General features: G+C 40.7%; 2 protein-coding genes across 2 annotated transcripts; one reads left to right on the top strand and one right to left on the bottom strand.

Annotated features, from left to right (window-relative positions):
• Window positions 1-1,727: 1,727 nt before the first annotated feature.
• ivd (isovaleryl-CoA dehydrogenase) lies at window positions 1,728-10,767 on the bottom strand. Its single transcript, XM_026152503.1, has 13 exons — window positions 10,707-10,767; window positions 10,472-10,607; window positions 9,590-9,679; window positions 8,178-8,229; window positions 7,844-8,013; window positions 7,652-7,745; window positions 5,402-5,532; window positions 5,228-5,324; window positions 5,030-5,123; window positions 3,958-4,039; window positions 3,724-3,828; window positions 3,391-3,463; window positions 1,728-2,584 (listed from the first exon to the last, which is right to left on the bottom strand). The coding sequence occupies exons 2-13, from the start codon at window positions 10,601-10,603 to the stop codon at window positions 2,451-2,453; spliced, it is 1,254 nt and encodes a 417-aa protein (XP_026008288.1). The 5' UTR covers window positions 10,604-10,607; window positions 10,707-10,767; the 3' UTR covers window positions 1,728-2,450.
• Window positions 10,768-12,098: 1,331 nt separating this feature from the next.
• Window positions 12,099-13,209, top strand: LOC113012084 (ubiquitin carboxyl-terminal hydrolase 42-like). Its single transcript, XM_026152048.1, has 2 exons — window positions 12,099-12,337; window positions 12,923-13,209. The coding sequence occupies exons 1-2, from the start codon at window positions 12,103-12,105 to the stop codon at window positions 13,171-13,173; spliced, it is 486 nt and encodes a 161-aa protein (XP_026007833.1). The 5' UTR covers window positions 12,099-12,102; the 3' UTR covers window positions 13,174-13,209.
• The last annotated feature ends 455 nt before the right edge of the window (window positions 13,210-13,664 follow it).

The following is a 13,664-nucleotide window of genomic DNA, read 5'->3' as shown; positions in this document are numbered from 1 at the left end:
GGTGTCCAACTCAGGCCTCAAGGGCCGGTGTCCTGCAGGTGTTAGATGTGTCCTTGATCCAACACAGCTAATTTAAATGGCTAAATCACCTCCTCAACATGTCTTGATGTTCCCGGCCCTTGAGGCCTGGAGTTGGACACCCCTGCTTTAGGCACGTTATTAGCAACAGCTTGTCATAAAAATGCATCATTTGTGCTTATATAGTATTAAAAAGGCACAGCACCTGAGAGATGCATTCAACCATGAGCTGAAGCATCTAATTTTCTCCAAAGCCTTGTCAGAAATGGCCTCAATTGTACAAGTTATTTTTCCCATAAATACTGTATTTCCATTTATGTTTCCATTAAGTCTCATATTTTCTACAGAATTACAAGGCAATGAGGAGTAGCTCAAGACCACATGTAGTTTATTTCTGCTGTGATATTCAGATGGTCAGAACTCAATATCAATGTGGAGTGTGGGAGGTCCTTTCTTGGGATACCTTGAGCCCCCTAGCACCCTTGAGCACAGTTTAAATGTCACAGTCTTCATAAGTACTGTTCATGTTTGCACCTTGTTGAATCCAAATATGTCTCTCTCTCTCTCTCTGGAAATGGGTGAAAATCCACCCAGTAACGCAGCTCCCATCCATGTTTAATTCCCTTCAATTATAGCTCGAGCTACTGGCTCCTCTTTGGCTTTTCCCTGTGTTCAGTGGATACAGAGGAACTATAGAGACATGCTTTTACCAGACCTCTTTTTTATTCCAAGATACAAACAATGCACAAATGCTCTTCTAGTTCACAGAAATAAATCCAACCTCCCTATCTTCTGCACATTAGTCAACCTGACTCATACACGGCAGATATGATATCATGTTAACAGGTGATGGAGAAGTTTCAGCCACAAGTTACTGAGAGGGATTGTAAAGCCACAGGGATCACAGAGAAATCATTAAAGATTTAGTAAGATGACCCGGAAATAGAGGTTAATTTTTTTATTGCTGTTTTATATGCTTCTAAAGTTCAGATGTATAATTACACATTTAACTTCAACAAAGTGACTGTCAGGAGTACCTCATGTGTTCAGATATAATAGGCTGTAATAAACGAGTTCCCCCTCAAACTATTAAAATGTAAAAAAAATGCAAAACTATGCTAACACGTTGTCCTCATAGTTTTAACATTTGATAGCCTCGATTATGAATTTGACTTTTATAACTTATATTTTAATTTAGGGCATGTAAATCATCCCTAAACCAATATTCATCTTGGTTGTTTTAAGGCTACTCTAACATGTAGGACAGGGGGTTTAAACACATATCACAGGTTATGCAGTGCAAACTGGAGGTTTTGCATTTTACAGACAGGATGCTGTTCCAGTGTCACAGGAGATATATCACAATAATTCTCCCGAAAAATTGAAATAAAATGGAATTAAACCAAATTTATCTGGGCTTCATGGATTGAGGTATGGAGCTCGACAGCAGATTTATTTTCCCTGCAATATTTCTCCCACCCATATAAACCTGACTAATCTCATAATTCACAGCAGCTGTAATTCTCAATCAGTGCAAAACGCAAGGAGAAAAAAAGTTCATGGAACGTGGATTACAAATCTTTCATAAATGTGTGCAATAAACACAGACAGAAATAGAAAATTACAATTTTTATTTTATAAGATTTCATTTCATACACGTTCACAATGTACAACTACATAATTCTTTGCAGAAAGGAAGACAAATCTGAGAGATTTCTACAGACTGATTTTTATTGTATACAAACAGTGACATATGCTCCCAAAAAGAAACAAATGCTAGCAGAGCGCTGACAGACATTTGCCCTTTTCACATATTTCAGTTTGCTTTGAAATCATGTTTCTGAAGATCTGAACTACAGTTAGATTCGATTTCACACTTACAAATCAAGAAAATTCAGACAATGATGGCGGCAACGTCATCAGACTTGTTTTTTTAAACTGTAGTGATAATAAGTGAGGTAACACTGAGCCCCTATATGATACACGGTTCTTCAATGCAGCCAGTGAGTGTAAAAGTTGCACAATTTGAAACATGTTGGCTGAAGGGTTTTTAGTGTATACCTCTCTGTGACCAGCGACTGCCAGTAACCTCCAGCAACCACACAAGGAATACACATTTCAGTGACCAATCACCAAAATGATTGGGCCTTTATCAACAGATTTCACAGCAACTTCTTGCTACCTGGTTGGAGAATACGAACATTTTTGTACTGTAGCTAAAAAAAGTCACATAAAGGCCACTTAATGTAGTTAAAATTGCTTTTCATTATGTCGAGTTCTAATATCACAATTTCATAATGCTCTGTTTTGACTGAAACTAATCAAAATCCTTGGTGACAAGTTCTTTTGTAGAGTAAGGCCTTGTGTGTGTGAATAACTTTTATCATCCACAGCAAACCACTCGCAGTCTTTTGGTGATCACCCCCTCAGCTTTATTTGAACAAGGAGTTGAAGGCTCGTCCAATGATGAGTCTGCGAACTTCACTTGTCCCGGCACCAATTTCATACAGCTTTGCGTCACGCAGAAATCGCCCCAGTGGGTAGTCATTGATGTAGCCATTGCCACCTGACAAAGGACATAAAGATGTTAGTGCAAAGTTACCGAGTAGTAACAGAGCTCAAGGGTGGCCATCTGTTAATCAACAAAAACCATGTTGGAATATCAGATATCTATGTCTCCAAAACAAAATGAATGAAAAAGTGACTTCATATAGGCACCTCAGCAAATAAATTCTATAGATCTACGTCAGCTCCAGCAGCCAGTGACTGTCAGAGCAGAACGGATTAAAACAAGTCAGACTGTTGTTGCGGTTTATTAGGAAAGAATCAGTGTAATGGATAAGGGGTTATCACATCAACTAATTAGTAAGAGGTTTTTACACATGAACTCCACAAATTGTCGGGCGAACTAAGCTGGTAACAGATCACAGTGCTGCCCTCTCACAACAGGAAAAATATGTGTTTCAGGCACATTCTCAGTACTAGAAATCCTCCAGCTGGTTTAACAGGGTCTGCAAATAATTTGCAAGAAGTCAGACATGTGACCTACACTCGACTCTTTTTCAAGTAAACTAACAAGGTTACACTCATTTAATGAATAATCTGACTGCTACAGACATCTTTGTTTTGTGCAGTTTTGCTGGGTGAAGCCGAGAAAAGCTCAGCTATAGTCTACGTGTGAAACTGGCTTTAGGGGAAATCCCTCATTTTACTATGAACTTTCTTTCTGTTAACTAGACCTTCCTAACAGCTGTGTGTTGGTTGTAACCTGAAATATGTTGTTTGTACATTGTACATTGATTAAATCATGACAATTTCCTCAGTTTAAGAATCTACTCTCATTTCATTTCAGCTCTGGTTCTTGGCACTCACCCAAACATTGAATCCCGTCCAAAGCAACCTGAGTGGCATTCTCAGCACAATACAGGATCACTCCAGCACAATCCTGCAAACACACAAAGCATCACAGTCACTGAGTTAGACAAGAAAGTCTCTACGGAAAGAAAAAAAACAAGTAACTGGATGCAGACTTGAAAATGAGAACCTTTAGGATCCAACAAAAGATTATATATTACAACATTTTCTATAAAATTCTTATTTAATGCTTAAAAGGGGCCATTATACAGGATATGAATTTAGGAAACTTCTTGGCTAAAGTGACTGACTGAGTGCTGCAGAAGCAGACGTGATTACAAATCTTCTCACCTTTGCGCTGAAGTGTCCTCTGTCACAAGCACGTGCAACACTGTACAAATACTGCCGACAGGCGCTCAGCCTGGTGTACATGTCAGCCATCTTCCCTTGCATCAGCTGTCAAACAGATGAACATCAGGTCAGTCTGACTTGAGTAAACGTGAATTAAACAAATCATTAAACACAATGGCCGTCAAAATATTTGAATTTTTATTCTCTGAGGAAAGTGAAAAATGAAGGCAAAACCTGAAAGTGTCCGATCTTCTGTCCGAAAGCCTCTCTGACATGCAGATAGGGAATAGCAGCATCCAGAACCGCCTGCATGATGCTGAAACACAATATGAGGATGTCACATTAAATGAAATGTGTCACATCTCTAAGGTTATAGGACAACATTCAAAAAATATATGTTAAACATGTTTAACTAAATTTAAATTACAGGACAGTCTGGCCAATGAACTACCAGAACTTTTCTGTAATTGTACATGTTTATCATGTAGTTTCATTGGTCTGGGCCACTTAAGATTAAGGTGAGCTGTATGTGGCCCATGATATAAAAGGAGTTCCTGCATTAGCCAATCAAATACTGCAAATCAAATGAACTTAAATTAACCACTATACAGAGACGTGAGATTTCAGCTTTGAAACGGCACAAAATATCACTTCATCAAAGTCAGCATGGGCAAACACCTAATGTGCATGGAGTCGTTACGGCAACATGGGAAAAAGTCCGGTGACGTCATGTGTGCGACATGAACACCACAACAAAGGAGGGCGTTGAGGCAGCGGTATATACCTGCTGCTCGGTGTATAGCTTTTCGTCCAACTCGCGGGCCACAGTGTTGCGTTTTGTGCAGCCATTTTCTTTCTTACTGGGCTTTAAAAACGGCCGCATCACGTGATGCCACTGACTAGCCAATCGGTGGCATGCAGTCAGTTGAAGTCACATTTTTGGATTGCCTCAGATCACTTGGAATCTCAGCCAAGTGGGTACTAAAAAGGTGGCTAGTACCAGGTGCTACCACTTAATGGAAAACCCTAAAAACCAAGTGGAGCTGAGCCAACCTGAGCAGGTAATAGTGGAAAATGGCTGTGTCAGTCCAGGCTCAGCATGCTAATGAACAACACATAAACCAACTTCTCGCACACCAAGTCCAGTAACTTTCAAAGCTGAAGCACACACTCACAGAATCACTGGATACAGCATTTATGTACTAAAATACTTGGTCATTTCTAATTAAATCAACATGTATATGTGATTAGATATAACTTGACATCAGTGTAAACCAACCAGCCAACCTCTTCTGGTGAACCTTACCCAATAGGTCCAGATGCAAGCACCAGTCGCTCCAGATCTAAGCCGCTCATCATCACATACACGCCTTTGTTTAATGGACCCAGGATGTTCTCCGCTATAAAAGACAGGAGAAACGAAAACAAAATAAATTCCACGCTGATAAAAGACAATCAGTTTGCATTAGGATGACATAAAGTAACAATGCATAGTGAGGCACACCTGGGATTTTGCAGTCTTCAAAGATGAGCTCACAGGTGCTTGAGCCTCTCATGCCGAGTTTGTCGAGCTTCTGTGCGGTCGAGAATCCCGGTGTTCCCTACACAAAGCGTATATATAAATGCACAAATAAAGACACTTGTTTATTATTAGTACACCTTCTTTTACTGAATTTACCTTTTCGACAATGAAAGCTGTGATGCCTTTTTGATAGGCCTCGGGATCCGTTTTGGCATACACAATAAGCACATCGGCATCCGGGCCATTCGTGATCCAGAACTTGTTTCCATTCAGAACGTAATAGTCTCCTGTGAAAAGATTATGTTCATATAGTAGTTACTTTGTAATATAACAATTTCAGGGCACTGCATTTTCCAACAACTTAAAAATTCTCTCTGGGCTTTGTCAAAATACTGACAATCACCCACAGCTTGAAAGGCAGTACTTACAAAGCATGAATGCTGCCTCCAAACCTCATGGCTTACACCTGATGGCAATGATTCTTTCACCAAGTGGCGCATGTGTGGAAGCACTAGAGAGCTGTGCAGCTGGTAATTTTGAGGATTTGACATTTGATATTGTCATAAAAAAAATTTAAAAAATTAAAAAAAACAAAAGGCACTGATACTATTTTGGTTCTCTTAGGCCTGCCAGTAGATACTGTCACTTCACATCTTTTTGCTGTTAAGGCATCACATTTTCCTGCTGGAATTCATGTTTGTATATATTTGCATTTGTTTTCACCGGCCTTGGGCAGTATAGGTGCTTGGCATTTTGGTCTTGTTGATGCCTTTGGCTTATGCCAAGCTCTTCATGGACAGTCCTAAAACTTTTATGCACACAACCTCTAATATTTCTATTTATGTTGAAGTTTGAAGTGGAAAAACTGCTCGTCATTCAGCCAAATATACACAATAGACTGTATATAAAAGATGGACATGGCATTTGAGTTTGAAAAGTGAAGTGCCTCAAACCTGCATTATTTCAAATGGCAAGCAGACAGCGACTTTGACTGTACAGAGGCCCATTGGAGTACAGTGCTTCGGCTCCCTTGATCCATGACTTCATTAACAATGTTTTATAATGAGTTTATGTTCTTAGTTTGTAGTTTCAAGTCTTAATGAATAAAATACGATACATTTTACAAATAATCTTCCCCATTTGTGTCCAGAAGGAAGATAACACAGGGTATGCTTTAGGATGAGGGTTAGTGTGCATATTTCCCTCAGGGTCTTGATCAGATCCACCACTGCCTCATCACTTCACCAATGAGTGACCTCATGGTAGCTATGTTGATCTTTTATATACAGTCTATGTATAAAAAAAAAAAAAAAACCACTGCCTGCATCCACTGCAAGGAGACAAACCTATCAAAGACATGTGAGAACTTTGCTTCACAGCAGTGAAAATTTTCTCCCCATCCCCGAATGTCGCACCAGGCAGCAAAAGTAATTCATCCATGTTCTTCACCACAGCTTGAACCCACCCCAGCAGTCCCTGAGCAAGCAGTGGGGTGCAATCTGTACAGGTTATCACTCCATCAGGAGGCTGAATCAGTGAAACTGAACAACACATTCACCTATTGCCAATTTAGAATCAGCAGCTAAACTAACAAGCACTGTGGCAGGAAGTACCAGGTAGAAATCTGATGCAGGTACAAAACTGTCTTCCTGTGAGCTGATGGTGCTAACAAGGCTACGAAAACAGCAGCTCAAATAGTTCTATTCATAACTTGTTTATGACATACGCAAAAAAAAAAAGCTTTTAACTTCAATACTTACATAATACAGTCTATAACCTCACAAACTCCATTTTAAAAAAGCCCGACTTTTTGTTGCTGCTGTCACATCTTATTAACTATCAAAATAATGTTTTCAGATAAACAACACAGTCAAATTTTATGCCTCTATAAGCAGCTCATACTCACAATCTGGCCATGCAGCACACACACGACACCTTGCTGAGTCTGACTCATTTGTACATTTTCAGTGTGGTAAATGCCAATAGCATTTCTGTCAAACCCTGAGCTAATAAAGCCCTGAAAACTCTCTCCCCCCCCCCCCATCAAGAGAGTGTCCAACACATATCTATTAACATACCATGATAATAGCTTTCAGAAGATGTTCTTATGTAATAATGCATTCAGATATTAATGATTTTGAGGTGAACAAAATAATAGAATAATTAATCCTTCTTCTTCTAAAGTCCTTGATATTAATAGCACTCAATAAACACACAAATAAAGCTACGTGACACTGGCAAAGCGGACCAAGAGTACAAAAAACAAACACAAAACAAACACACAGATCTGTAAGACCAAGAAAGCTAATAGCAGATCTTATTTATGTGCTCCACATACTGGATGTATGATTAAGCTGAACATTTATCATTACCACAGAGAAGTGAGTCACAGTTTGGGCGTCTTACCTTCTTTCTTTGCTCTGAGTTTCATTGACACAACATCAGAGCCAGCATTGGGCTCACTCATTGCCAGGGCTCCAACATGTTCTCCTGTCAGTAACTGGCAAAGGAAATAACACGATTAATGAAATAAGTAAACAAGCTCATTACGTTCAATGTTTTTCGATAATATTTAAACATGAATTGTTTGATCCTGACCTTCGTCATATACTTCTCCTTCTGCTTTTCATTGGCGTGGCGTACCAGCTGGTTAACGCAAAGGTTAGAGTGGGCGCCATAACTGAGACCGACGGCTGCTGACACTCGTGACAGCTCCTCCATCACAATTATATGATCTAGATAGCCCAATCCTGTGCCTCCACATTCCACTGAAAGGGATATACAGTGTGAGCTGAGTGTAAACTCGCCTAATAACAGCTAAAAAAAAAAAAAAATAGAAACCTTTATGCCTTGATATGAACCATAAAATATGTGTTAGACATAACTGTAACTGTATGAACTGCCTGCTACATAAAAATCACAGCTGTCACACCTGGAGCAGTGACGCCAAGAAGTCCCATCGTCCCCATTTCTATCCAAAAATCCTGTTTAAGAGGGAAAGCAGAAAGTTAGTAGAAACAATACACTGGAGGTACAGTTGAACATGCATATCTACTAGAGCTCAACCAATAGTAACAGCCGATATTAGCTATATATACATATATTGGTGTCATGCAGCTGTGGTCAGATGTTTACATACAGTCATCATGGGCATGAACGTCACGACAAATTTGGTCTTTTAATGATTTCTTTGAACTGTTCTCTTTCCAGGAATGCTTGTACAGCATCTTTAGAGACTTAAAAAATACAAGTGGTTGTTTTCCTGTGGCAGCACAAAGAGGATTTGTTTGATTCTCCACTCATTGGCTTGACCAATGCTCAGAAATGACTTGTAAGTAATTGCAGATTCGTCAGTTCACACAGTTGCATGCAGGTAGAAGTAAATTGGATGTGTCACAACTTTGCCAAGTTCTGGAAGAAGACCCAAACTGTCACCCAAGATGAGAGGAAACTAGTTAGGAGGTTCAGGAACAACCCAGAAACCACCAAAGCTCAAGCCTGAACTGGAATCCCCTGAAAAGAAGCCCCTGCTCCAAACCAAGTTTTAGCAGTGGTTTATGTATATATTTGAGCCTATACATGTACTTTTGAGCCTGTGTGGATTAGAGAAAATCCAAAATAAATTCAAACTTGTGAGCCAAATTCTTGTTTTTTAAAGTTATTAAAGATGTATGCTTTACAATCGCTCCACCCTAGAAAAAGAACAGCTTAAAGAAATCGTTGAAAGTACAGTAAGCTTTTGACAACCACATTTTCCGATATGATTAGATATAAAAGTGCTTTTTTAAATGGTAAATGGCCTGTATTTATATAGCGCTTTACTAGTCCCTAAGGACCCCAAAGCGCTTTACATATCCAGTCATCCACCCATTCACGCACACATTCACACACTGGTGATGGCAAGCTACATTGTAGCCACAGCCACCCTGGGGCGCACTGACAGAGGCGAGGCTGCCGGACACTGGCGCCACCGGGCCCTCTGACCACCACCAGTAGGCAACGGGTGAAGTGTCTTGCCCAAGGACACAACGACCAAGACTGTCCAAGCCGGGGCTCGAACCGGCAACCTTCCGATTACAAGGCGAACTCCCAACTCTTGAGCCACGATCGCCCCGTGCTCAAAAAGCAATGCCGATTCCTTTAGAAAAGCCAGCTGAGCTCACTGGATTGCTTACGATACTCAGAAGTGGTGGTGCAGGATACAGCAAGTAAGGAATGTCAACAGATGTATCAACAATGTGTTGTTTTCTTTTACCACCTAGAAGTACTGTCCCCAAGTTCCATTACTACTTGGTACATCAGCTACAACTTTCTGAATTTTGTCACTTGTGCATTTCAACTCACCCGCATTCCTGGGAACTCGTTCTTCTTATCGATCTCGTCGGCATGAGGTGCAAGTTTTTCTACAAAGAATTTGCGAACTGTTTGCCTCAGCTGTGGAAAGGACGTAAAACAATTACTTAGCAAAAAACCATACCTGTAATGACTGTGCTGGGAGGATGAAGATCATAAAGTGACGGCTTGAGAAAGCTTTTCACCTGCCTGGAGATGGAGGTAAGTGTGTTGTTTGATTTACAGGTGGACGTGTTGTTTGCCCAATCATACTGAAATGTTTTAACTGGCATTGCATGTATATTTGACTTTATAAAAGGTCTGGGATCTGAGACAACTCCTTCCATCCAATCAAATCCTGTATATGAACCCCACCCACCCCCTGCTCTCCTTGCAGCCTCGGGTCCAGTCTCCTTCACTTTGCGCAAAAATATACCCGGCCTGCAGTCACCTTTGATTTGATTTAATATCGACTGTAAACCAATGTCGGCATCAGTCACTCCATTACTACCATTTATTACCACAACCTACTTTGTAAAGTCATACGTGGAAATTTAATAAAATTGTTTAATAATGTAACTAGTAAAATTAGTTAAATAGACCATTTTCTAATTAGATAAATGTAATTAGATAAATTAATCGAGTATTAGTCGGTAGCTTTTGATTTTTTTCATTTAATTTGTAGCTGTTAGCTAACTTATGTCATCACGTAACGGGGGACGGTGTCCTCGCAAAACTGTCTTCTTTTATTGCCCTTAAAATTCACAAAACTATACAACACACTAAAAATGTTGGTCTCTGAGAGTATGTGATTGTTTTAATGCCTGCGGTTGACACGCACAGACACAAGTGTGCACTTTGTTTTGCTAGCATTAGCTAGCTAGTGTGGCTAACCTGTATCTGCTCCTCTGTGAGTCCGTTCACTACGTCGTCTATGGGGATGGCAGCTCCGGCACAGCCTCTTCTTGTCACCGCAGGGATGAATAACCTGGAGCCGAGGCGAAGTGCATTTCTGACAGCAAACATGGTGCTGCTTGCAAAATAACAAGGATAAAGGTTAGACCACGGATGAACGTCTGAGGTCTCCTGCCTGGCTGTCTTGTAGCAGATAAAAGGGAAGAGGTCTCACTCCGCCAATATTTCCTAGTCCTACAAAAGTAGTCCACGCTGTCGTTCTTCTTACCTGAAGGGTCGCGCAGGCACAGGAGTGCGCTTAAGTACCCCGCCGCCCCCTGAACCGGTGAAAAATAAAACCACATCATATCTTCCACTTCGTCTTCTTCTAGTGCGATACTGCAAATTTTGGTATCGATCAGATATCCAGTAAATACAGGACCATCAATAACGATACCTATAACTTACAAACTGTAGGGGAGGAAACTCACAATTTCTGAAATGAATCATCATTAATTTGCAAATTTAATGGCCACTAAATCACTGTGATATTTCCTTTTAACAATAATTAGTTAACACAAAAACGCATCTTTCAGCTTTTCATTTATTGTTTCCAGCATAGTATTGTGATATTTTGCACGGCAATATTGCATTTAGATACGGGCTGTACAACAGCTTTGTGTTAATGTACAATCCTTATGTTTTATCTGTGTGTCTCTCTGTGTGTGTGGGGGGCGCCAAACCACTGGCTACGTTGCGTTTGGCGTTTCGATGGTTTTTGCATCTTCTTTAAGTGCACGTCATTACATCTCGGAATTCAACAAGACTGGTAAGCTCTCAACTTGCTCTCCGTCTGATATGATCAGGGTTTTTTGTGTGTTTTCTTGAGGTTTTGCGACGCTGCGTGTTAAAGGCCTAGCAGCCGTCATTTAGCCAATGTGAGCCACTCTGTAAGAGCAGGTGGGAGGGAACAGCTGCTTCTGTTGTAAACGTGCTTCCGACTTGGAAATTTCCTCGGTCGAGTGGGTTATCTGGCATTTCCCCTCTTGAGTTTTCTAAACACTAATTTTTGTCGATATTTTAAGCTTGTTAGTTGGACAGAGTTAAATTAGATGTCGAAAGTTACTCTTGTCTCCTGGTGTTTGTTATTTAAAAGGAATCTGACAAGATGATTCAAATAAAAACAAAGGGTCAAAAACAAATATTTGGTCCTCACTTATGCTAGTCTGTTTTTGAATGTAAACAAATCATCCAATCTAACACAATTTCAGATACTTGTTTGCTGAAAGTTTAGTCGATGGTATGAGGGCAATGTTTAATATAGCGTTATTTAACTATAAGCTATAAGAGACTTAGAGCTTTTTATTGTCATTGTGCAGTTTCTTGCACAGCGAAATTGGGTATAATCTGTTAATGTGGCTTTTGTATTTAGTTGTTGTTGTCCAAACTCACTGTACTGCTACCTAACCAGTGTAGAATTGATGTAGTATTTAAGTTTTCTTTCCCTTTCCCTTTTTCCAAATTAACAATGAGAAAATTCAAACCTAGCAACGACTTTGTTTTGTTTTTGTTTGTTTTTTGTTTTCAGTTCATAAACGTATGTGTCTTTGTTCCTAATGCAGCTATGAACAATGACCATAGTTGACAGATCTTCAGAAAAGTCTGACCACGAGTCAGCCGGATGTAACCAATCCTCCTTCACCAGTGGAGACGTGGGGATGGACGGCAGTTGTTCCAGCAGCTGGGCAGTGGGCCCCACTGTACCCAGTGACTCTCCAGACTCTCCAGTAGGCTGCCTGGCCCCCACTCCTGGAGCTGCTGTGTACAACAGTACACCCTCCTCTGTGGACCGGCCCAAGGACCAAGGTCAGAGCAAAGCCTGGCTTTTTTTCAAAATGTCTTTTTAAGCTGTTTGAAGATTTTTATTGTCAGACAGAATAGTTTTCCAACCTGTTTTAGCAAATATGGAACCACACTTTTTAGCCATTATTTACCCATATTTGTCAGAATTGGTTTTAGTAACATACAGCTAATCTTTTTGCTTCTGCTTTCACACAAGTTTGACAACTGCTTTTGTGGGTGTTGTGTTGCTGCTTCCCTTCTCCATTCATTCATCCAGTTATGTAATGCATCCAGCTTTGCATGATCAGTCACTTCAGCTCGTGATGCAATTGCTGTTTTTATATAAAGACCGGCAGTCCAACTTGTTTAGCAGAAACAAAGGAGAAGGCAAACTGTCCTGTCTTTCTTCCTGAGCCTGTTTAGGAGTTGTTCACAGTGGCCAGAATCACATTATATAACTGTTAATAGTTGTAGCTATTACTGTGATGTCCTGACATGACTTTGCCATGTGCCAGTGTGTGGTTGTATAAGTAAGGTAGCATTAAATTATGTCCTTTTTAAAATGTATTGAAACAGATTTTTAGTAATAATTGTGGCTCTGTGTGTCAGTGATGAGCAGTAGCGATGGAATTGACTTGCCCCAGAAGGTGCTGTTCTCACCAGATCAGCTCAGCCTAAAGTGGGCCGAGGTTCACCGCATTGGTGCAGGCCTCCAGAACATGGGGAACACCTGCTTCCTCAACTCAGCCCTGCAGTGTCTCAGCTACACCCCTCCTTTAGCAAACTACATGCTGACGCGGGAGCACTCCAAAACATGTACGTTATTTCACCAACAGTGGTGTTACGCAGTCCTGCGCTGATTCTCACATTGTATCACTCCTTACTCACTCAGTATTTTGTCTCTGTCTCTGCACAGAAAGTGTTGGAGCACTCAAGTTCATTAAAAAACTTGATATAATAATGAGGTATTATATCAACCCAGTGTGGGTGTGGTAGCTTGTTTTGGTAACAGGGCTTGAAAAGATCAGAAGCAGCTTAAACGTGTAGTAAAACAGGTGTCTGGGAATATCGGGGAGAGCTGCCAGACTTATGCTGGGCAGACACTGTGCGATTTTTTCAGTCGCTCGTCGTGAGGTGTCAATCGCTTCTCGTTACCCCACGTATACTATACGATGCATGACGCACGATGAAGGCCAAAATCGGGCCGATCGCCAAAACGCATAATGCTGGGCTTATTCTGGGCTTACACTGTGCGATTTTTGGCCCATTTTGAGCCGATTTTTGAGTCGTGCGACCGTCGTATAGTATACGTGGGGTAACGAGAAGCGATTGACACCTCACGCGACCGTCG

Source organism: Astatotilapia calliptera, chromosome 19 (genome assembly GCF_900246225.1).
Source record: "Astatotilapia calliptera chromosome 19, fAstCal1.2, whole genome shotgun sequence".
In the NCBI taxonomy this organism is placed as follows: domain Eukaryota; kingdom Metazoa; phylum Chordata; class Actinopteri; order Cichliformes; family Cichlidae; genus Astatotilapia; species Astatotilapia calliptera.
The sequence above is the reverse complement of the archived record's forward strand: the minus strand, read 5'-3'. Positions and strand labels throughout refer to the sequence as shown.